At 40.7% G+C, this 22631-nt stretch overlaps 2 protein-coding genes across 4 annotated transcripts in view; one reads left to right on the plus strand and one right to left on the minus strand.

The window, feature by feature from the left end:
• The window catches only part of LOC115102191 (protein bassoon-like), a 180762-nt gene extending 175440 nt beyond the window's left edge, over nt 1–5322 (plus strand). Inside the window, 1 exon segment of the mRNA XM_065005358.1 lies at nt 853–5322. The gene's annotated coding sequence lies outside the window, so the exon portion shown is untranslated.
• A 1658-nt stretch (nt 5323–6980) lies between these two features.
• The window catches only part of LOC115102192 (oxysterol-binding protein-related protein 2-like), a 35948-nt gene continuing 20297 nt past the window's right edge, over nt 6981–22631 (minus strand). The window contains exons 4-14 of one of the 3 annotated variants that reach the window (XM_029621838.2): nt 22451–22526; nt 22182–22316; nt 21453–21550; nt 20404–20586; nt 18347–18454; nt 17237–17326; nt 13112–13235; nt 11131–11256; nt 10912–11035; nt 10582–10672; nt 6981–10461 (exon numbers count right to left, since the gene is read on the minus strand). In XM_029621838.2, coding sequence (XP_029477698.2) covers nt 10359–10461; nt 10582–10672; nt 10912–11035; nt 11131–11256; nt 13112–13235; nt 17237–17326; nt 18347–18454; nt 20404–20586; nt 21453–21550; nt 22182–22316; nt 22451–22526 — 1258 coding nt within the window. In that variant the 3' untranslated portion in view covers nt 6981–10358. Of the gene's footprint in view, nt 10462–10581; nt 10673–10911; nt 11036–11130; nt 11257–13111; nt 13236–17236; nt 17327–18346; nt 18455–20403; nt 20587–21452; nt 21551–21652; nt 22317–22450; nt 22527–22631 lie in introns of those variants that run through there. The other 2 variants (XM_029621837.2, XM_065005359.1) reach the window with 2 other exon arrangements.

The following is a 22631-nucleotide window of genomic DNA, read 5'->3' on the forward strand; positions in this document are numbered from 1 at the left end:
AGCTAAAATAATGTCTCCGTCTCTGTTGTTAAGGAGAGAGAGAGAGAGAATGATGTACAGCAGGAATCATGTTATCTTAGTAAAGATGTTCCTGAAGCTAACATAATGTCTCCGTCTCTGTTGTTAAGGAGAGAGAGAGAGAGAGAGAGAGAGAGAGAGAGAGAGAGAGAGAGAGAGAGAGAATGATGTACAGCAGGACTCATCTTGTTATCTTAGTAAAGATGTTCCTGAAGCTAACATAATGTCTCCCTACTAATACATGTAAGCGTGGTTGATTTTCTCCTAGAGATGATTCATTTGAAACGAGTGTGTAACTGGGCCGTTATACATCGATAACATACTGTACATCCATCAGGTTGAGTTGTCAGCAATGGCAGTGTGCTGCCTGAGACAGAGACCCATGCTGTGTCTGTAGTGCATGATGGTGCAGTCGGCCATATCATGATGAATAACCGCCTCATGTGACCACAGCCCCAGTCTGTCTGTCTCTCTCAGCATAGCATTCTGTTACTATTTTGTTAAATACGTTTCACTGAGGATAAATTGAGTGTAATGTCATGGAGATGCAGTATAATTACACAACCTGCACTGACCTCAGTACAGTGTACAGTTCAGTCCTGCTTTTCCTCTGCTCTTCTGCCATCTATTGTTGAATCATAGAATTCCACTCTGTTCTAATATTGTGTTCACGTGCACATTGTAATGGAAGGGTTGATTTAGAAATCTCATCGCCACAGAATGATTTGTTCCTCTGTTATTCATTGGGGGTCCAATTTATTTATTTACTGTCATTTAGCCCGTAGTGAGCTACTCATAGGAAACTAGTCACATGACTTTGTTTTTCTTCTCCAGAACGGTTTGAGGCCCCCAGACTGCAATGCCCCCAGCCAAAGAACAAGGACACTGACACCTGAGCCCCCCTGAACACCTAAGCCATTGGATTACAAGCCCTGAGGATCCCTCCAGAGAGAGGCTAGCTGGATAGAGAGCCTGATCCCTGCCACTATATGGGTCTTCATCACCAGGATGTCACTCCTCAAGGACCATCACCTCCCAAACAGCCATTATCCTTTGGGGAATGGGCTCTATACTAAGGAATACTCCACCCAGCTGCTCTGTATGAGAATGGGAAGGGACCACAGTACTGTGACCCCGCAACACGCTAATGCTATCCTCTAGTCTGTGGGCTGTTGTGCTGCTGCCTGCTGGGGTTTGTAACAGACGTGGCCGTGGTGGCATGGTAGGATCCTTGATTCCGTAAACCTGGGCTCAGATTAAAAAACACACAGACACACTCTCCTCTCCTCTCATCTCTGAAAAAGAAAAGAGAAGAACAGGTTTTTCTGGTACTAAAGACCTCCTGTTTCATTTGGATGCTGATAACTTAGGAAAGAAGAAGAAAAGACAATAAGGATGACTAGGTTGACAGAAGCTAGGAGGAAGTCTCCACAGTTTGCTCAGTTTTTTTCTCTACATTCCAGAATGGAAAAAGGCCCCGTTTTTTTTAATGCTGACTCGTTCGTTCCATTTTTTTCCCCTCTTGCGATGTGTCTAAGAAGTGTATTGTGGATTTAGGATTCGGAAATGCATGGACCTTTATATCCAAGACCTTACACTGTTCACCATTTCAGTCACAGAGGCCATAAGACATTGGTTAATAATAATAATGATACAAAATTAGAGTAAAAATGTATCCAAAAGAAGACGAGGAGGACACAACACTGAATCTGGCCACAGGATGGGAGAATCATCATTCGGGAGGTTTCGATTGCACCATGAGAGCCGAATGTGGCCAGGTTTGTTTTTTAGCCATTGCAAAGCCATTAATAAGAAAAAACATCCCCAGAACGTTTGGGTTCCTGGTGTTTCTGAACCTTCCCACAACGTTTGGGTCTCTGGTGTTTTTTTAAATTTACAACTCAGTTTTTTGTTCTCGTTCTGTATTTGCCTGATTTTCTGTTACAGGACAGTGGATTCGCCTTAATCATTCCATTCTTTTTTATTTAGAGTAAAGTTACATCTTATTTTTTTACTCCATGTTCTATCCATAAACCTTATTTTAATTGCATACTTTTTTATGTAATAATGATGTCCACTGGAACACTGGCTGCGAGATTAATTTATATTTTGGGATTTTGTTTCACTTTTAAATGTGTAATCCTTTATATTGTGTATTTTCTCATACATTTGTGTGTTTATGGTGTCCATAATCATTGATTACGTGATTTATTTATGATTATTAATAATGAAAAAGCAATAGTATGTGGAAGAAAGTCAGTAAAGAGCACAATCTTGTGTCATTTTACAAATCGTTAGTCAGGAATGTGTTGCCTCTGTGCGATATTCTGCTATCACATCTTAACAGGGCCACACCTGGGTTGTATTCATTAGGCACCAAACAAAATAAAAAAAACTGACAAACAGGGAGGGACTACCTGAAATTGTCCAATAAGAAAAGCTTGTTTTTGTTTTCCGTTGCAAAACGTATTGCTACGGAGTGCTCTAATAAATACAACCTTGTAAATTTGGTACTGCCCAGTCAAGGCATTTCATATCTGCCATTATGATACATGAGCACTGCAAGACAGCAGAGGCATTGAATACAAACCAGTGCAAATCACCTTTGTATCTGACTTGAAGTAGTTTAGCATTCTTTTGTTGACTGTCATAATCATTGGGTTTTCATGTTTTCTGGCTTACTACAGACTTTTAACATCCAAAACACCATCACAGGGAAAGAGAGACCCCTTACAGACATGGAGTACATATTGGTTGTGTTTCAAACAGACTGAGGATGTTAGGTTGGAGAGACACCTACTCTGCACACACTCACATATGGCTGCGGGCAACAGTGATGTATGAGTTATGTGCGAGGTAGCAAAAGGTGTTCGGTGGATTAGACACTGAAGTGTCAAAGATACAGCACAGTCGGTTGTTTTTTGTCTTTGTATTTGCGACCAAACTGCAAACCCCAAAATGTTGACGAATGTCACGGAAACCTCTCAGGTCAGTGTTCTTCCTGCTGTTCTTTGCAGTGCAGCGTGTGTAGTAGTGTTACTGGTGATACGCTCAGACGCTAGAGGCCTACTGATGGGAGCCCAAACGTGATGTATATTCTCTCTTTCTCTTTCTGAGGTTGCTGGAATAAAGCATGCTCTGGCAAAACCTCAGTAACAGTCACTTCTGTATCGTTACGTTCCTGATGTTTGTATGTGTGTGAGTACTGTATGCGTGTGTTTCTAACCATCCTACTAAAAAACAAACCATTATCTGGCAAATAAAACAAGTGTGTGGTCGACGGCAACTTTTACATTTCAAACGTTCTATGCAATGAATCATATTTGGGTGAAGTAAAAGAGGAAGAAACTGAATACCACTATCATTGTCATGGCTGAGACAAATACTGCTTCCTTTTAGCATTCCTGCTACAGAAATAGATTGACTTGTTTGTAAATAGCTACAATATGTGTACGTCAGGAATTTGATTCAATGTTTCTTTCAATTCTTTTTAGTGGCATGTTTCAGTCCCTTCACTGAAAATTGGAACCGGTTGCCAACTGGTTATCTACATAGGCACCCTAAAATGGCACACTATTCCAATTAGTGTACTATAGGCTGGCTATAGGGAATAAGGTGCCATTTTTCGATGCAGAATAGCGTCAATAAAGTCTGCCATCTTATTGCTTCAAGCATGGGTTGCTGGGCACAGCGAATGGTCTTGTACGTACAGTGCTGAAGACCCCATTTTTGTTGGACGGCCATGGATTCCAATACTTGGCTGCTAGTTTGTGCACTTGTTATTCCATAGAATAGAATGAAGCTGCTAAAGACTTAAGCCAATTATATGAAGAGATTAAATATATAATTTATATAAATATGTAAATCAAATACTATATGATAAATATATATAAGACATATTCGAGAAATGACAGGCCCTTCTCATGATCGAAGGGAATGACCTGGTGTGTGTACACTGCCACTACCTACTAACATACTATGATATTCAAGAAGTTTGAACGTTGATGGGAGGCTGCTTGTTTCCTTTCAGTGAGCCCACCGAAAACCATTGTAGGCTATACCCACTCACCATTCATTTGGCTTGAAAGGCTTTAGTGTGAAAATCCCTTAACCCACAACTCACTCAGTACAGTAACTGCTGTTTCAAGTACGGGCGATTATTTAAATGTAAAAAAGTGGAGTTATTTTTATAGCATACTTTAATGGAATATCTATACACAAATATTATTGGTACACTGGCAAAATCCCTATGAGGTTAATGGAATAGAATGATGATCAGATCAATATTGTCCTACTGTTACAAAGGCCTCCTTACAGTAGATACGACTGGCATGGAAAGCACCTCACAGGCCGTTAGAACAAACTAGCGACAGATAAAGTCACTGTCAGTGACTGGATGGATGATCAGATATGTAAATGAGATGGAGATAATAATGAAGTTGTAAAGAAGAGAATCAATACTGATCAAGATCCAATTATGACTTGTTTATGTTCCAAATAGTTTGTAACTGTGTTTAATCACTTTGCCTCAGGAAAGCACACACAAAATGCACCGTGGTGAAATGAAATGGGACGTTAATATGCATAGTAGTAAGGGCTTATTATTACAATACTGGTCAATCAAGAAAGCCATCTTATTACTGTCCCATCCAGTCCTACATCTACTCTGGATGGGCTTTGGACCACAGCATTTTGCCAGGGACAAATAAAACCATGTCTTTTTTTTACGTCAACCAAAAATTGTGCTATTAAAGTAGCATAGCAACTGCGACTATCTGCCCTTGCTGTGGGTCCTTGTGGATGGCTACGCACAGCGAACAGGACATTACTATGGATGAACATAATAGGGTGACAGACAAGGGAATGCCGGAAAAAAAGCGACAAAAAATCTTTCTCAACCATCAGGGAGCAGTCATCTTTCACCTTAGTGAAAAGTAACAAGTGCATGAGCTAATGCAGCATAAAGCCTCTCCTTACATCTGACAGGCAGGCAGACATATTCACTGTAAATACCAGTCAGGGCCATAGACTGCTATGTACAACATGTAAATGTCATACTAAACACTATCACAGGCATGGAAAGCCACGCAGGCTGACCTTGCCAAACTTGTGCTTTTGTGAATAAAAATGACAAAAAAAAAGCATTGTGTATGTGGCTGGCTTGTGCAGACTGTTTAATTAAAAACAAAAAGTTGTATCCGGAAACATATTGGTCTGTGTAGAGTTTCTATACATGTTGTGTTTGTAAAACGAGAAGAAAAAACACCTTCCTCAAAAGGGATATCCTGGCTTCCATTAACTAGATGGAGGTTTGTAAAAAAAGAAAATGTAATTGAAAAAAGCAACAGAAAATAAAGACAGAGACCCTAAATGAATAAGATGTTACATTCACTGTTGTAAGTGCAATGAGCTATACTTCATGTATCCATTGTAAAACCTTGTGTATGTTTCAGTGTATTCCTGTAAACAGTTGTAGTAGACTTGGTGCATCATGTCATGTAATGTGATGAATGAAATAATGACCTTACAATACATTTCAATCAGGAAAAGAATAAAAGAGAAATACAAAAAATACTGTTGTCTGTAGTAATCTTTCTAGAATTACAAGCAATACAGTCAGATCATTATAGTGAGCATTCTATAGCCCTGTTTATGCCTGCCTCTTAACTTGCGTCCTTTGTCCTGATTGTGCCCATATTTTCAGACGGTGTAGATGATTAAAAGCTGCATTGTGATCAGATCTTCCTCGCCACCTCCAGAGGTAATCAGGCACAATGGGCTACGTTTATGCAGGAAGCCAAATTCTGATATTTTTTTCACTAAGATCTGATGTGAAAAGATATGTGATTGGCTGAAAGACCAATTAGTGGAAATATCAGAATTGGGCTGCCTGCGTAAACAAAGCCTAGACGGATCTGGACAGAAAAACAATTTAAATCATAATTATCCCACCTTCTAAAATCATTGACAGGTGGCACCAATGACTTATGGCATTAATGTGTCATAATGTTTTGGGGGGGGAAAAGCTAGAAAATTAAAATAATTTGCATACAGGGAGGGGCCAGGAGATCTGGTCACAATGCAGACAGATATGAGGCACATTTTAATACAATGTATAGACATATTTCTGTAAATGTGGACAGGATCAGGACAAAGGATGCATGTTAGCGGCAGGTATAAACAGGGCTTATGAGAGAACGCGTATCATGGTCACTGTTTCTGCTGCTTCGCCATAGACAAACGCACACACTGTCAGACTGAGCTGGTGGTGTACAGTATATAAATGCTACTGTATGGAGTGAGCTTGTCATAAAAATCATACCGGTCATTCTTTTGAGAAAAGCTTTCCTTTCCACCATGATCATCATTTTTCATATGAAATGGAGAAAAAAAGAATAAAAGGTCTGGATTCAAACCTTATCGCGGAAGATCCGCGTAAAAATGTAAAGTTAATTTCCGATTGAGCCGATATACAGCGTTAACCCTGAATGCAGTATCCGCGAACATTGCCTTTCAATTTAAATCAAGCTAGAACGCGGGTTTCTTCCGCAACACAGATTGAATCCAGCCCTAAGTGAACTTCCAATTTGTGGTTTCTATGTTCAACAATATTTTCTTTAAAGAAAAAAAGCATGTACTGTAGTTAAACTATATGATTTCATTAGATTTTTCCCATAAACTTGCAAGCTGCCTAAATTACAGCTTGCAAGAAATGACCCACTAAAACGTCCACCTCAAAATAAAACATCTGCAATAATGTTATCCCCAAAAGTTTGTTTAAATACTAATAAATCAATTGCACAAAATAATATGCTATTGGTTTGTGATTCTACTGTACTAAACATCTGAGACGCAGGGCAGAAGAACATATATTTACATTGACAACCACACAGTCAAGAGGATTTTCAAAATGTTAAAAACGCAACTTATATAAGCTATTATGAAACACACACAAAGCAAGATAAAAATCTACTTGTTTAATGTTGGTACATTAATCTTCAGATGCTAGTTAAATAAGCATTTGATGAAACAGTGAAGTGTGTAGATACAACCAGAAGCAGTGTGATCTGTTTTACATACATTTCCTGTACATACACGTCTGCTGAGACCTAAACATTTCAAAGTGTTACTGACAATAAAGCATAGAGATGGGTTTGAAAAGCATATGTTAAAAACATGACTGATAAAACTAAACATCAACATCTTAAATATTAAATGAAATACAGGTAAAAAAAAATCAATGAAATACAGGAAAATCTGTTTACTTAGGGCTCTATTCAATTAGATCCGCTTTATCCAACATCTGTATCGCGGTTGTTTTGGCGGTGTTGGAGGTGGAACTGCGTGAGAACTGTCAAATCCCCAAGCGGCTCCTGGCTTTATACCTAAAGCGGACATTGCCATTGGCTGCATGGAGTCACATTAAGAGAAATCCCATGCAGCCTTGTTTACAAGTTCAAAACACTGGAATGTGAGATATAGCCTACACCTCAAATTAGGCTTATATAAATCAAAATGGTACTTTTTGTTAAATAAATTTCAATTTGAGTGTCATTATTTCTATATAGCCTGCACATTCTCATTCTGAATTTCTAACATGAGGGGAATGGGTGTGGCTTCGTGACAATGATCACAAGAGCAGCTGCTGAACGATTTGACAGCGCCAACGCAGTTACACCTCAGACACCACCAAAACATCAGCTATATGGGTGTCGGCCATCGCCATTTAACGCTTGGTCTGACTGAATCTAGGCCTTAAAAATTCAGGCACTAAGTATAACCATTGGGGAAAAAACTATCAAACAAGATAAGACATGATCAAAGGCTTCTTGGTTTGTCATGTCTTTTTGCCACATTGTGTTGCCCATTTCTCCAACCACCAGCAATACCACAAAAACTAAGACATTTGTGAAAGCAATATTCAGTCAAGATCAAATTGATCTAAGCTGGGGATTCCTTTTTATAATACTTTCTTACAGACTACAATCACTTTTGGTTCATCTACAGTCAAACAAGCTGACAACACGGTCATCTATATGTGCGTTTGGCTGCCGGTGACAAAACTAAAGTATGTGTATTACTATACCATGTAAAGGTACGCCGAGACACTCAGAGCTATTGGTTGGATGCATAGATTTTGGCGGTCATTTCAAATGTACAGTGTGGTTCAGGAGAGTAGGCCAGTTTGTAGTGCAGGGAATGAAGTGAAAGGGAAACCAAACTGAATCCCCATACGTTTCACTTCAAGAGATTCCGTTTGGATTCCCATGAAGAGTGAACAGCATTCCCAATGTTCAACATGGCATGTTTTACTAAACAGACACTAAAGTGGTTTGCTGCTTTTAAAAGACCTCCAGAGCAGGAGCACATTGGTTTACACTTTGATTCATGCATCTAGGCTTAATCTACAAGGCTTCAATGTAATGTTTACCACAGTACAATTAACTGCACATTAATCCCCCAAAATATATTAGATTTGTTAAAAAATGATTTGATGCCAGTCTTTTATAAATAAGAACCTACACATAATGGCTGACCATTATAAAAGAGATTGGTGATGTAGGAGTGTGGTTAGAAAGCTACAGAGTTCCTAACACAAGGAAGGCAAGGGAAGCTGATAATATTATACAATGACTTCTCCCGTATATCAGTTATAATCCCATCAATTCCAGATTCACTTTGAGCTGGTAGGACAGTTTTATGGTGATTAGCTAGCTATATTTGATAAAGTAGGTATTTACATACATGTATATTTTACATGCTTTATCATGTTACAATAGTCAATTCACTTAATCATAGCCAATGACTGAAGAGCAAACCACCCCGCGCCAGTCATACCTGTAGTTAAAAGGAACCATATGGCTTCAGATTCTGTACAAACCACTAGAAATGTATACACACTCGCAAACAGACAAATTACTCTTCGCATAATCTTACTAACCGCAATTATTTTCATGACTCATGATTACTTTAACACTAAGTTGACTAACTAGGTAAACAGTGGGAGCTGAATGTACTGTAGTCTACTGCCACAAAGCTAGGGGTCACTAACGCTGTTAGCTAGCGAGCCAATAGCCATGCAGAAGCGTAAGAGAGGAATATTTTGTGCTGGGGGAATGACTAACTGACGGTCTGTATTCACAGACTGAGCACTGGCCAATGTGGATAGATAAGCGTGTGATTGGCCTATACAGCAAATGGTCATTACTCTTATCTATACATATAACTTACATTACGTGACAGGTAGTGATGAGAAGCTCAACCTCTGGACGTATATAGGGGCAGTGGTATAAAGTACTTAAGTAAAAATACTTTAAAGTACCCCATAAGTCATTTTTTTGGGTATCTGTACTTTACTATTGATAATTTTTACAACTTCTACTTCACTACATTCCTAAAGAAAATAATATACTTTTTACTCCATACATTTTCCCTGACACCTGAAAGTACTACATTGTGAATGACAGGAAAATGGTCCAACTCACACATTTATCAAGAGAACATCCCTGGTCATCCCTACTGCCTCTGATCTGGCTGACTCACTAAACAGTGTGCCCCTGGCTACCCATATTAAAAAAAGAAAATGGTGCCATCTGATTTGCTTAACATAAAGTATAAATAATTTCAAATTCCTTAACTTTTGATACTTAAGTATATTTTAGCAATTACAATAGTAATAGTAGTTCAGTATATTTAAAACAATTACTTTGACTTTTACTCAAGTAGTATTTTACTGGGTGACTTTCACTTCAACTTGAGTCCTTTTCCATTAAGGTATCTTAACTTTTATTCAAGTATGACAATTGGGTACTTTTTCCAACACTGTATAAGGGAGGCAAACCTGGTTGGAATAGTCCAGGTGTGCTTGGTTTATTTTGTCAGGCGCAATGGGACCAAAGGAATAGTCCCAAATGTGCAAACTCGCCATGCAAAGCAAGTTAAATCAAACTAAAATATTTCCAATATTTTAAATAGGTATTCGACCCAGGTCAGATAGGGAGGAAGGGGAGGGGTACCCACAAAGCACTCCTGTTCAGGAACAAAACACAGTCTCCTACAGTCTCAGTTCCTTTCTGCTTTCACCTTTGATGCCTCCAATGATCAAAGGCACATTCACATTCCTGATTTCACCGTTGACTGTTTGTTCCATAACTATTAGAAGACGGGGGAGGGTTGTGTTAACAACACATAGCCTCTCCTTGTATAACACTTGTCTATCGCCAGTTCAGAGTTCCAATGGGAGACTGTGTGGTGCTTAGAACAGGAGAGTCAGGGGACTGGCAGGAGTGAAAGGGAGGCTGAGGGGATGTTGGTGGGTGTTCCCACAGAGACCACCTGGATCAGTAGATAACAGGGAGCTCAGAGTAATTTCTATCGAAGTAGCCCCCCGTGTAGAGCCAGTCCTGGGATGACGTGTAGGGGTTTGTGCCTGACTGGAACCATCTGGAAGACAATGTTATTATGGTTTACTTTAAATGATATAATACCATTGACCATTATGTTCTACAAGTATGTCATATGAATAAATACAAATCTTGAAATGTGAGGACACTCAGTTGTCACCTAGTGGACCATTCCTCCTCATCCTTGGAACGGTCATTCCGAGCCGATCTCTGTTTCTCCTCCAGCCTCGCCTTCTCTCGACTGGCTTCATCTGCACATACAAGAACAGTGGATCTTAAATGACCTATTCTGTACTTAGATACACAACCTTAACACTAGTTTCTAATACTTTGGCTTTGTGGATATGTGGCACTGACATACTTAACACCTCTCAAAAAACAACAATGGAATCTGAACACACAAAAAAGACATGTGAATGTACCACCCCAGAGGAACGGTAGAGGGCAGCATCATGTAGGGTGTGAGGATGGAATAGAAGAACTTCTATACCCATGTCTCCGTTCTCCATGGCTCTGATGTCGGGCCGCAGGCGGCAGTCTGTGGGGGCCAGGCGGTCCTGCATGCCAGGCTCCAGCTCATTCAGCGACATGGCAAAGTTAGTGAAGTTATACATCTGTAAAAATAAGATTATACATAATTAATACCAAAATGTATGTTTGTGTGTGTGTGTAAGCTGTTGGGTTATACGCTAAGCTGTGTGTGCGTTACCTTAGCAGAGTGTTGGGGTCGTGATGATATCCTCCAGAGCAGGGTGCTGCCAGGGATCATAGCTACGGTCTCCTGGACCTCAGGCATGTCATCTGCATCATCGTTGTCTGCCCCCTCAGGCTCCTCCTGCACACACACACACACACATGCAAGTCTATATAAAACTAGCAATGCTTACAAAAATCTAATGAGAAGTGTATTTTCCTTCTGAATAAAGCAATAAAATCAGAAATGACTTCAGCAAGGGATACAGGGCATTGTGAAAGTATTCAGACCCCTTGACCTTTCCCACATTTTGTTACATTACAGCCTTTTTTTCTAAAAATGGATTAAATCATTTCCCCCCCTCATCAATCTATACACAATACCCCATAATGACAAAGCAACAACAGGTTTAGATATTTCTGAAAATGTTTTACAAATAAAAAAAACAGAAATACCTTAATTACATAAGTATTGCTATGAGACTTCCATTGATCACCCCTCAGATGTTTCTACAACTTGGAGTCCACCTGTGGTAAATTTAATTGATTGGACATGATTTGGAAAGACAACACCTGTCTATACAAGGTCCCACAGTTGACAGTGCATGTCAAAGCAAAAACCAAGCCTTGAGGTCCGAGACAGGATTATGTCGAGGCACAGATCTGGGGAAGGGTACCCGAAAGCATCGAAGGTCCCCAAGAACACAGTGGCAAAGTTTGGAACAAAGACTCTTCCTAGAGCCACCCAGCTAAACTGAGCAATCGGGGGAGAAGGGCCTTGGTCAGGGAGGATAGTCACTGACAGAGCCCGAGAGTTCCACTGGAGTTGGGAGAACCTTCCAGAAGGACAACCATGTCTGCAGAACTCCACCAATCAGGCCTTTATGGCACCTAAAGGACTCTCGGACCATGAGAAACAGGATTCTCTGGTCTGATGAAACCAAAATTGAACTCTTTGGCCTGAGTGCCAAGCGTCACGTCTGGAGTAAACCTGGCACCATCCCTACGGTGAAACATGGTGGTGGTGGCAGCATCATGCAGTGGGGATGTTTTTCAGAGGCAGGGACTGGGAGACTAGTCGGGAATCGAGGGAAAGATGAACGGAATAAAGAGATATCATTGATGAAAACCTGCTCCAGAGCGCTCAGACTGGGGAAAAGATTCACCTTCAAAAGAACAACGACCCTAAGCACACAGCCATGCCAACGCAGGAGTGGCTTCGGGACAAGTCTCTGAATGTCCTTGAGTGGCACTGTCAGAGCCCGGACTTGAACCCGATCAAACATCTTTGGAGAGACCTGAAAATAGCTGTGCAGTGATGCTCTCCATTTAACCTGACAGAGCTTGAGAGGATCTGCAGAGAATAATGGGGGAAACTCCCTAAATACAGGTGTGCCAAGCTTACGGCGTCATACCCAAGAAGACTCAAGGCTGTAATTGCAGCCAAAGGTGCTTCAAAGTACTGAGTAAAGGGTCTGAATAATTATGTAAATGTGATATCAGTTTATTTATAATACATTTGCAAACATTTCTTAAAATGTTTTTATGCTTAGTTATAATGGTTTAATGTGTGTAGATTGAGGGGAAAAACAATTGAATCAATTTTAGAATAAGGCTGTAACGTAACAAAATGTGGAAAAAGTCAAGGGGTCTGAATACTTTCCCAATGCCCTGTATGTCTACTTCATGTACCATGAATATACCATATCCACTGTGAAATGAACTACACTATACTGTTCTCACTGGTTTTACACACACACACACACACACACACACACTACTGGTCTCATTTTTACCTTGACATTACGTCATGGCATTCTGACAGAATCATCAGGAAATCAAAATCAGAGGACAGTTATCAAGAGAAGTCAATGTTGTATTACAATGAGTCAACAAACATTACAAACACACACAATATGTCCACTACAAGGCCCAATCTGCTTAGAAAATATCTTTACTCTAGAAAAGGACACCCATATTGTGAGACACTGACTCACCTGACTCTTCGGTTTCTTCGAGTCTCCTTTCTTCTCAGCCTTCTTGTTGGCCTCGTATGTCTGGGGGTCCACGCTCCACATGCACTCAGTCCACTTCCCATAGATCACACAATGCTTCTTTTTACTGGCAGGGACAGAGAGGGGAGGAGACATCAGCAGCCAAATACTGCAGCACTGACAGAGAATGACGCCATGTTATCATTGTGTGTCACCCACCAGGGGCGAGTTCAGTAGGGAGAAACGATTCAAAACCATTTGACACGGGAAGGTACTACTCTTTCCTCCAGTCAAATGACCTGGGATGTTGGGTGGGATGTTGTTCAAACATGGTGTTTCTATTTTGATGATAATGGTGCCAGAGGGGAGGCTGCCGTTTTACGGGCTCCTAACCAACTGTGCTATTTTTTATTGTTCAGAAATGTGGTGGGTACTCTCTTCGTTTGCTGGACTATATCCTGCTAACTGTTCCAAATGTCCCAACTGAATTTGGTAAAAGGGCTTTTATGTACTCTGCGCCATCGTCTTGGAACGCCTTACGAAATACTTTTAAACTGGAAGAACTTGTCCCGATTGGTATTTTTAAATCACTGATGAATGATCTTGAGACTGATTCCCTGACTTGTCAATGTTTTTAATTAGCTGTTTTTGATTTTGTTATACTCTTGTGAATTCTATGGTTTTTACTAGATTACTTGTGGTTTTTCATGTTGTTTGTCTGTAATTTTTGTAATGACTTGGTGCTGCCTATCTTGGCCAGGACGCACGCTCTTGAAAAATAGGTTTTAAATCTCAATGAGCCCTTCCTAGTTAAATAAATCAAACTAACAAAAATGTAAGCACTGTTTAAGTTATTTTGTCCCTAATTTAGCTATTAGCGTGAAGAAATGACGGAAATTCAGTGGGCCGTCGTCGGCGACTGGGTAAACCGCCTTTACCATACGTTCTATTGGTCAATGTGCAATAACTGGAAAATAAACTGGATGATATACGATCGAGATTATCCTACCAACGGGACGTTAAAAACGAATATCTTATGTTTCACCGAGTCGTGGCAGATTATATAGCGATGACTGGGTTTTCTGTGCATTGGCAGGACAGAGCAGCTATGTCTGGTTTATTTGTCAGTAACAGCTGGGTGCAATGTCTAATATTAAAGTCGAGGTATTTCTCGAGTAAGAGTACCTCATGATAAGCTGTAGACCTCTATCCAGAGAGTTTTCATCTATATTATTCATAGCCATCTATTTACCACCACAAACAGATGCTGGCACTAAGTTCGCACTTAACGAGCTGAGCTGTATAAGGCCAAAAGAAAACAAGAAAATGCTCATCCACTCCTAGCGGCTGGGGACTTGCAGGCAAACTTAAATCCGTTTTACCTAATTTCTACTAGCATGTCACATGTAACCAGAAAAAAAATCAACTCTAGACCACCTTCACTCCACACACGGAGACACATACCAAGCTCTCCCAATTTGGCTCCCAAAAGGCTCCTTAACAGCTTCTACCCCCAAGCCATAAGACTGTTGAACAATTAATCAAATGGCAACCCAGACTATTTACATTGACACCCCCTCCCCCCTTTGTTTTTACACTGCTGATACCCGCTGTATATTACCTACGCATAGTCACTTTCCTCCTACCTACATGTACAAATTACCTCAACTAAACTATACCCCTGCAGTACCGCTATATATAGCCTCGTTATTGTGTTACTTTTTATTAACATAATTTGGTCACTCTAGACACAAACTGCTACAGATCTATATCTATCCTACCCTGTCTTTCTAAGGTCTTCGAAAGCCAAGTTAACAAACAGATTACCGACCATTTCGAATCCCACCGTACCTTCTCCGCTATTCAATCTGGTTTCAGAGCTGGTCATGGGTGCACCTCAGCCACGCTCAAGGTCCTAAACGACATCATAACCGCCATCGATAAGAGACATTACTGTGCAGCCGTATTCATCGACCTGGCCAAGGCTTTCGACTCTGTCAATCACAACATTCTTATTGACAGACTCGACAGCCTTGGTTTCTCAAATGATTGCCTCGCCTGGTTTACCAACTACTTCTCTGATAGAGTTCAGTGTGTCAAATCTGAAGGCCTGTTGTCCGAACCTCTGACAGTACCTTTGGGTGTGCCACAGGGTTCAATTCTCGGGCCGACTCTTTTCTGTATACATCAATGATGTTGCTCTTGCTGCTGGTGATTCTCTGATCCACCTCTACGCAGACGACACCATTCTGTATACTTCTGGCCACTCTTTGGACACTGTGTTAACTAATCTCCAGACAAGCTTCAATGACATACAACTCTCCTTCCGTGGCCTCCAACTACTCTTAAACGCAAGTAAAACTAAATGCATGCTATTCAATCGATCACTGCCCGCACCTGCTCGCCCGTCCAGCATCACTACTCTGGACGGCTCGGACTTAGAATACGTGGACACCTACAAATACCTGGGTGTCTGGTTAGACTGTAAACTCTCCTTCCAGACTCACATTAAGCATCTCCAATCCAAAATTAAATCTAGAATCGGCTTCCTATATCGCAACAAAGCATCTTTCACTCATTTGCCAAACATACCCTCGTAAAACTGACCATCCTACCGATCCTCGACTTCGGTGATGTCATCTATGAAATAGCCTCCAACACTCTACAAACTGGATGCAGTCTATCACAGTGCCATCCGTTTTGTCACCAACGCCTCATACACTACCCACCATTGCGACCTGTACGCTCTCGTTGGTTGGCCCTCGCTTCATAATCGTCGCCAAACCCACTGGCTACAGGTTATGTACAAGTCTCTGCTAGGTAACGCCCCGCCTCATCTCAGCTCACTGGTCACCATAGCAGCACCCACTCGTAGCACGTGCTCCAGCAGGTATATCTCACTGGTCACCCCCAAAGCCAATTCCTCCTTTGGTCATCTTTCCTTCCAGTTCTCTGCTGCCCATGACGGGAATGAACTGCAAAAATCTCTGAAGCTGGAGACTCACATCTCCCTCATTAGCTTTAAGCACCAGCTGTCAGAGCAGCTCACAGATCACTGCACCTGTACATAGCCCATCTGTAAAGAGCCCATCTATCTACCTACCTCATCCCCATACTGTATTTATTTATTTATTTATCTTGCTCCTTTGAACCCCAGTATCTCTACTTGCACATTCATCTTCTGCCGATCTACCATTCCAGTGTTTAATTGCTAGATTGTAATTACTTCGCCACCATGGCCTATTTATTTCCTTAACTTACCTCATTTGCACTCACTGTATATAGACTTTTTGTTTTTCTTTTGTTCTACTGTATTTTTTTGTTTATTCCATGTGTAACTCTGTGTTGTTGTATGTGTCGAATTGCTACGCTTTATCTTGGCCAGGTCGCAGTTGCAAATGAGAACTTGTTCTCAACTAGCCTACCTGGTTAAATAAAGGTTAAATTAAAATTAAATTAAAATAATTTAGTCAATCTTCTCTTAACTCTATTTCTTGAACTGCATTGTTAGTTAAGGGCTTGTAAGTAAGCATTTCACGGTAAGGTCCTGTTGTATTCGGCACATTTGATTTGAATAAACAGTTGTTATATATTTCAGTCTTTTGTGATGTATATAAAGATTAATATTGTGACTCAAACTCAAAATGTTATACATTTCAGCTCTACAGTAGTTCTTCCTTTAAAAGTTGTTGCGTACTGCAGCACAGCTTGGGGGTGCCGCAGAATTCTATGGCACGTTATTTAAGTGTCAGCCATTGTTGCCAGAATGATGCAATTTATCACAATTTATCTGCCACCATCTACCACAAACAGTCACGCATAAGCTCAAAACTTTTAAAGGAATAACCACTGTATATATGACAGTACAGGTGTCTTCTTTTTTGTAAGCCCATAACCATGTGTAAGGTGTATACTTTTGTTTCAAAGTATGTTTGTTTAAGACTACCCAGAAAAACATTGTGTGACCCTGATCAACTCTGCCCAATAAGAACACAGATTATGTTTTCCGTTGTAAATACTTTTGTTGCAGTGTGTCACAAAAACACTTCAACTGGACCAGTGAATTCAGGACCAAAGAAGTAAGCCATAGGTGGTGTATCAGAGTGCCAATACTTCCACATTCTGTACCTCTTATCCTGAATGTAGCCCTCTACTCTGTGTAGCTCCTTCCCAAACATGCCACATGGCTTGAAGTTCAGCACACACTTATCACCAGTACTGCTCAGGACAGACAGAGACCAGAAGAATGAGGAGAAAAGAAACAATCATTCATTTCCAGACCATTATGGCTCAAGTACTGTCTTCAGGGGCAAATCTTAACTACCACTAAAGTCACATTTTCACTTAAGCTTTGTTCACAACGAAGACCTTAACGCTCAAATAATTTTTGTTTTTCAAATCTGTTTTGGGATACTGACTGTCCAAACAGCAAGTTACAAGTGACCAAAGGGGATTTCGGTATGCTCAGACTGTAGTCATTTGCTGACATGGTTACGCTTAGTTGTCATGGTAATGACGGGGGTGTGTGTAGTGGTGAAGGCTGACTGGTGGTGGTTCTCGGGTTTCGTCTTGCTCAGCAGTTCTTGTGTTGCAAGCAAAGGTGACAACAACGCCTACCATAGAATTTTCCCAGTTGCTTTGACTGTTCGAAATCAGTGTATGAACACTAAGCCTCAAAAGGATAAGAGGATCCAACTTTCAACTTCAAAATGTGTAATTTTGTTCTAACCACAAAGAGTCAACTGGCTAGCTAGCTGTTCAGCTTGCTACCATATTCACTCATTTGTTTGTAAACAATTAATAAGCTAGTTAGCTACCACATCATGTTTTTATCAAACTGTCAACAGAGTAGCTAGCAAGTAACAAGATATGCCAAATAAGTCTAAAAAACACTTGTGTCAATAAATCAGATTACATCACCTATGAATGTGGTTTGAATTTGACTTGAAAATATCTGATTCCCAGTGTTTATTGGTTGTTCAGTCTGCAGGAAAAAGATCAGATTCGAAAAGGAAACGCAAAAAAATTGGATCTGAGTCACTTCAAACTGCCAGTGTGAACCAGACTTAACCTATTGACATTAATGCATGATTAAGTGAACATTGTATTGAAGTGGAAGTTAGGATTTGCCCCCATGTCTGTTCTACTGAAAGTAGTGGATATTAACACATTTATATGCTTCCAAACCAAGAATTGAAGGTAAACTAAGGTAAACAAAATAGCCATTCCTATATTCACCTGTGGTTGAGGATCTCCACAGTGCCATACTGCTCGATCCACAGTTTACCCAGGATGACATTGTGTACACAGCAGAAAGGGTTGGTCCATGTATAGACCTCACCATGCCTGGGGAGAAGGGGAGCAAACAAAGCCTCAGTACAATGGATTCTCACACACACGTTTGCTGAACAGTTAATCAAATGGCTATCCGGACTATTTGCATTGGCTGTGCACACTCACTGGACTCTACCTACCTACACATACTGCACTGACACTCACTACATACACTCACACAAACACTACATACGCTCACACGCACATGCATAGACGCTACACACACACTCATGTTTATCATCTATCCTGAATGCCTAGTCACTTTTAACCATACTTACAGGTACATGTACATATTACCTCTACCTCATACCCCTGCACATTCACTCTGTACTGGTAGTCCTTGTATATAGCCTTATTTTTTTAATACATTTTTTTCTTATTTTTAATAAGGAAAAAATGTTGTTCTTTTTAACTCTGCATTGTTGGAAAAGGGCACTTAACTTCACTAGGGTAGGGGGCAGCATTTGGAATTTTGGATGAAAAGCATGACCAAATTAAACTGCTTGCTACTCAGGCCGAGAAGATAGGATATGCATATACTTAGTAGAATTGGAAAGAAAACACTAAAGTTTCCAAACCTGTTAAAATAATGTCTGTGAGTATAACAGATCTGATATGGCAGGCTAAAACCAGAGGAAAATCCAAGTACTATCCAAGTCCTATTATTTTTAAAGGCTGTTTTTCCATTGAAAGCCTGTTTTTCCATTGAAAGCCTATCCACCATACAAAGACTTAGGACCCAGTTCACGAGCTCTGTGGCTTCTTCTACATGTGGCCAGTCTTTAGGCATTGTTTCAGGCTTTTACTCTGAAAAATGAGGGAGACACAGCACTTTCAATCAGTGGCCAGTGGAAATTTCCATTCACCAGCCATGCGTCTGATCGGGAACGCGCCTTTCTTGTTTCTACTTTCCTATCGACAAAGCTTTTGTCCGGTTGAAATATTATTGATTATTTATGACAAAAACAACCGGAGGACTGATTTTAAACATCGTTTGGCATGTTCCTACTAACTTTTATTGTACTTTTTAAAAACTTTTCGTCTGGACTTAGTGCACGCGCCATATTAAGCATTTGGATTACTGGAAAAAACACGCAAACAAAAAGAGGATTTTTGGTCATAAAGAGGGACATTATTGAACAAAACAAACATTTGTCTAACATGGAGACCTGGGAATGCCATCAGATGAAGACCCTCAAAGGTAAGTGATTAATTTTAATGCTATTTCTGACTTTTATGACACTCTCCTTGGCTGGAAAATGGCTGTATGGGTTTCTGTGGCAAAGTGTGCTTTGTCCGTAAAGCCTTTTTGAAATCTGACACAGCGGTTGCCTTAAGGAGAAGTTTATCTTTATTCGTATGTTTAACACTTGTATAGTTTATCAATGTTTATGATGAGTATTTCTGTAATTTGACGTGTCTCTCTGCACTTTCACCGGATGTTTGTTTGAGACAATGCATTTCTGAACTCGCTAATGTAAACTGAGATTTTTGGATATAAATATGAACTTTATCAAACAAAACATACATGTATTGTGTAACATGAATTCCTATGAGTGTTATCTGATTAAGATCAAAGGTTAGTGATTAATTTAATCACTATTTCTGACTTGTGAGCCCTCTCCTTGGCTGGAAAATGGCTGTATGGTTTTCTGTGACTAGGTGCTGACCTAACATAATCGCATGGTGTGCTTTCGCAGTAAAGCCTTTTTGAAATCGGACACTGTGGTTGGATTTACAATAAGTTTTTCTTTAAAATGGTGGATAATACTTGTATGTTTGAGGAATTTTAATTATGGGATTTCTGTTGTTTTGAATTTGGCGCCCTGCAATTTCACTGGCTGTTGTCGAGGTGGGACGCTTGTACCAGAGAGGTTAAGTAAGCATTTCACGGTAAAGTCTACACCTGTTGTATTCGGCACAAGTGATAAATAACATTTGATTGGATTGATTTGACTCACTTGAGGAGTTCTAGTGTGATGGTTCCCTTTGGCTCGGCCTCCACACTCTTGCCCCAAAACTTTAGTTTGGGGTAGATGGAGCCGTGGAAGACGAAGTCCCCGACTAGGCTTTCAGCATGGAAGGCACTGATGGGGGGGTGGTGGCTGACCTGCTCCGAGATCAGCCTGTAGCCATGGTCCTCTCTAGGGGAGAGAGAGAGAGCGAGAGAGAGAGACAGAGCGAGACAGAGGAGAGAGAAAAGAGAAAGGGAGGATGAGAAAGAGAGGGGAAGAAAAATAATATAGGCAGGACAAGAGGAAAAAAATACAGACTTATCATAGCACATTGAAAATAAGGTCAACAGAGGAACATATACTTAGAAATGTCCTTGTTTTTGAAAGAAAAGCAACAACAAAAAAGTCCATTAAAATAACATCAAATTGATCAGAAATACAGTGTAGACATTGTTAATGTTGTTAGTGACGATTGTAGCTGGAAACGGCTGTTTTTTAATGGAATATCTATATAGCCATACAGAGGCCCATTATCAGCAACCATCACTCCTGTGTTCCAATGGCATGTTGTGTTAGCTAATCCAAGTTTATCATTTCAAAAGGCTAATTGATCATTAGAAAACCTTTTTGCAATGATGTTAGCACAGCTGAAAACTGTTGTTGATTAAAGAAGCAATAAAACTGGCCTTCTTTAGACTAGTTGAGTAACTTGGATTAGCTAACACAACATGACATTGGAACACAGGAGTGATGGTTGGCGATAAATGTAGATATTCCATTAAAAAGCTGCATTTTCCAGCTACAATAGTTATTTACAACATTAACAATGTCTACACTGTATTTCGGATCAATTTGGTGTTATTTTAAATGGACGACACAAAAAAGTGCTTTTCTTTCAAAAACAAGGACATTTCTAAGTGACCGCAAACTTCTTGAAGACCAATACAGTGTGCAGTCTAGTCAGAGACAGGGAGGAACAGTCCAGAGCTCCACAGCTTTTTACAACACCTCTCTATGCAACTAGGTATGGAAGTGTTGTAGTCCTGTCCCCTCACCGTGTCAGCTCGTAGGTCTCTCCTAGCAGAGGGTTGAAGGGCTTTCCAGTTCTGTCCCACTGTGACGCTACGGCCGACACGGCAAAAGCAGCTACCGCCTGGGAAGACACGAGGGGAGGATTCACTGTCTCTTACTGTTTAGTCATCCAACTGGGTTATCGGAAGCTTCCTTTGTTGTTACGGTGTGTGTATGCTCTCACCTGCATGCGCTCTATGGAGTCAGACAGCGAGCAGGCTTTGTTGTTACGGTGTGTGTATGCTCTCACCTGCATGCGCTCTATGGAGTCAGACAGCGAGCAGGCTTTGTTGTTACGGTGTGTGTATGCTCTCACCTGCATGCGCTCTATGGAGTCAGACAGCAAGCAGGCTTTGTTGTTACGGTGTGTGTATGCTCTCACCTGCATGCGCTCTATGGAGTCAGACAGCGAGCAGGCTTTGTTGTTACGGTGTGTGTATGCTCTCACCTGCATGCGCTCTATGGAGTCAGACAGCAAGCAGGCTTTGTTGTTACGGTGTGTGTATGCTCTCACCTGCATGCGCTCTATGGAGTCAGACAGCGAGCAGGCTTTGTTGATGAGGTATGTGTATGCTCTCACCTGCATGCGCTCTATGGAGTCAGACAGCGAGCAGGCTTTGTTGATGAGGTATGTGTATGCTCTCACCTGCATGCGCTCTATGGAGTCAGACAGCGAGCAGGCTTTGTTGATGAGGGTATGTGTATGCTCTCACCTGCATGCGCTCTATGGAGTCAGACAGCGAGCAGGCTTTGTTGATGAGGTATGTGTGCTCCATGTACTCAGTGATCCGCTGGAGGAAGCTCAGGGGCTCGTTGAACACAATGGGCATGGTGATCTTGGACAGCTCCTACACACGCGCACGCACACACACAGAGAAAATAAGCAAGATTAGAATGTCAAATTCTTTTGCGTAGAAACCTAGAGAATGTCATGGTCTATAAATAGATGTGTGATTCTTTAGATATGGTCTGTAGCACTTACCAGTCCAATGCATTTCTTTAGAATGCCCCACACACTGAAGTTGTTTCTGGAAAACATTGGGGCGGGTAGTGTTGTCCTGAAAGATTTAAGGATAAGACAGACAAAACACAAAGACAACATATTAGTGTCTTGTAGAGAATCAGAGAAGGTGAGTATCACCATGATGACTATCACTACTAAA

Source organism: Oncorhynchus nerka, linkage group LG20 (genome assembly GCF_034236695.1).
Source record: "Oncorhynchus nerka isolate Pitt River linkage group LG20, Oner_Uvic_2.0, whole genome shotgun sequence".
NCBI lineage: Eukaryota > Metazoa > Chordata > Actinopteri > Salmoniformes > Salmonidae > Oncorhynchus > Oncorhynchus nerka.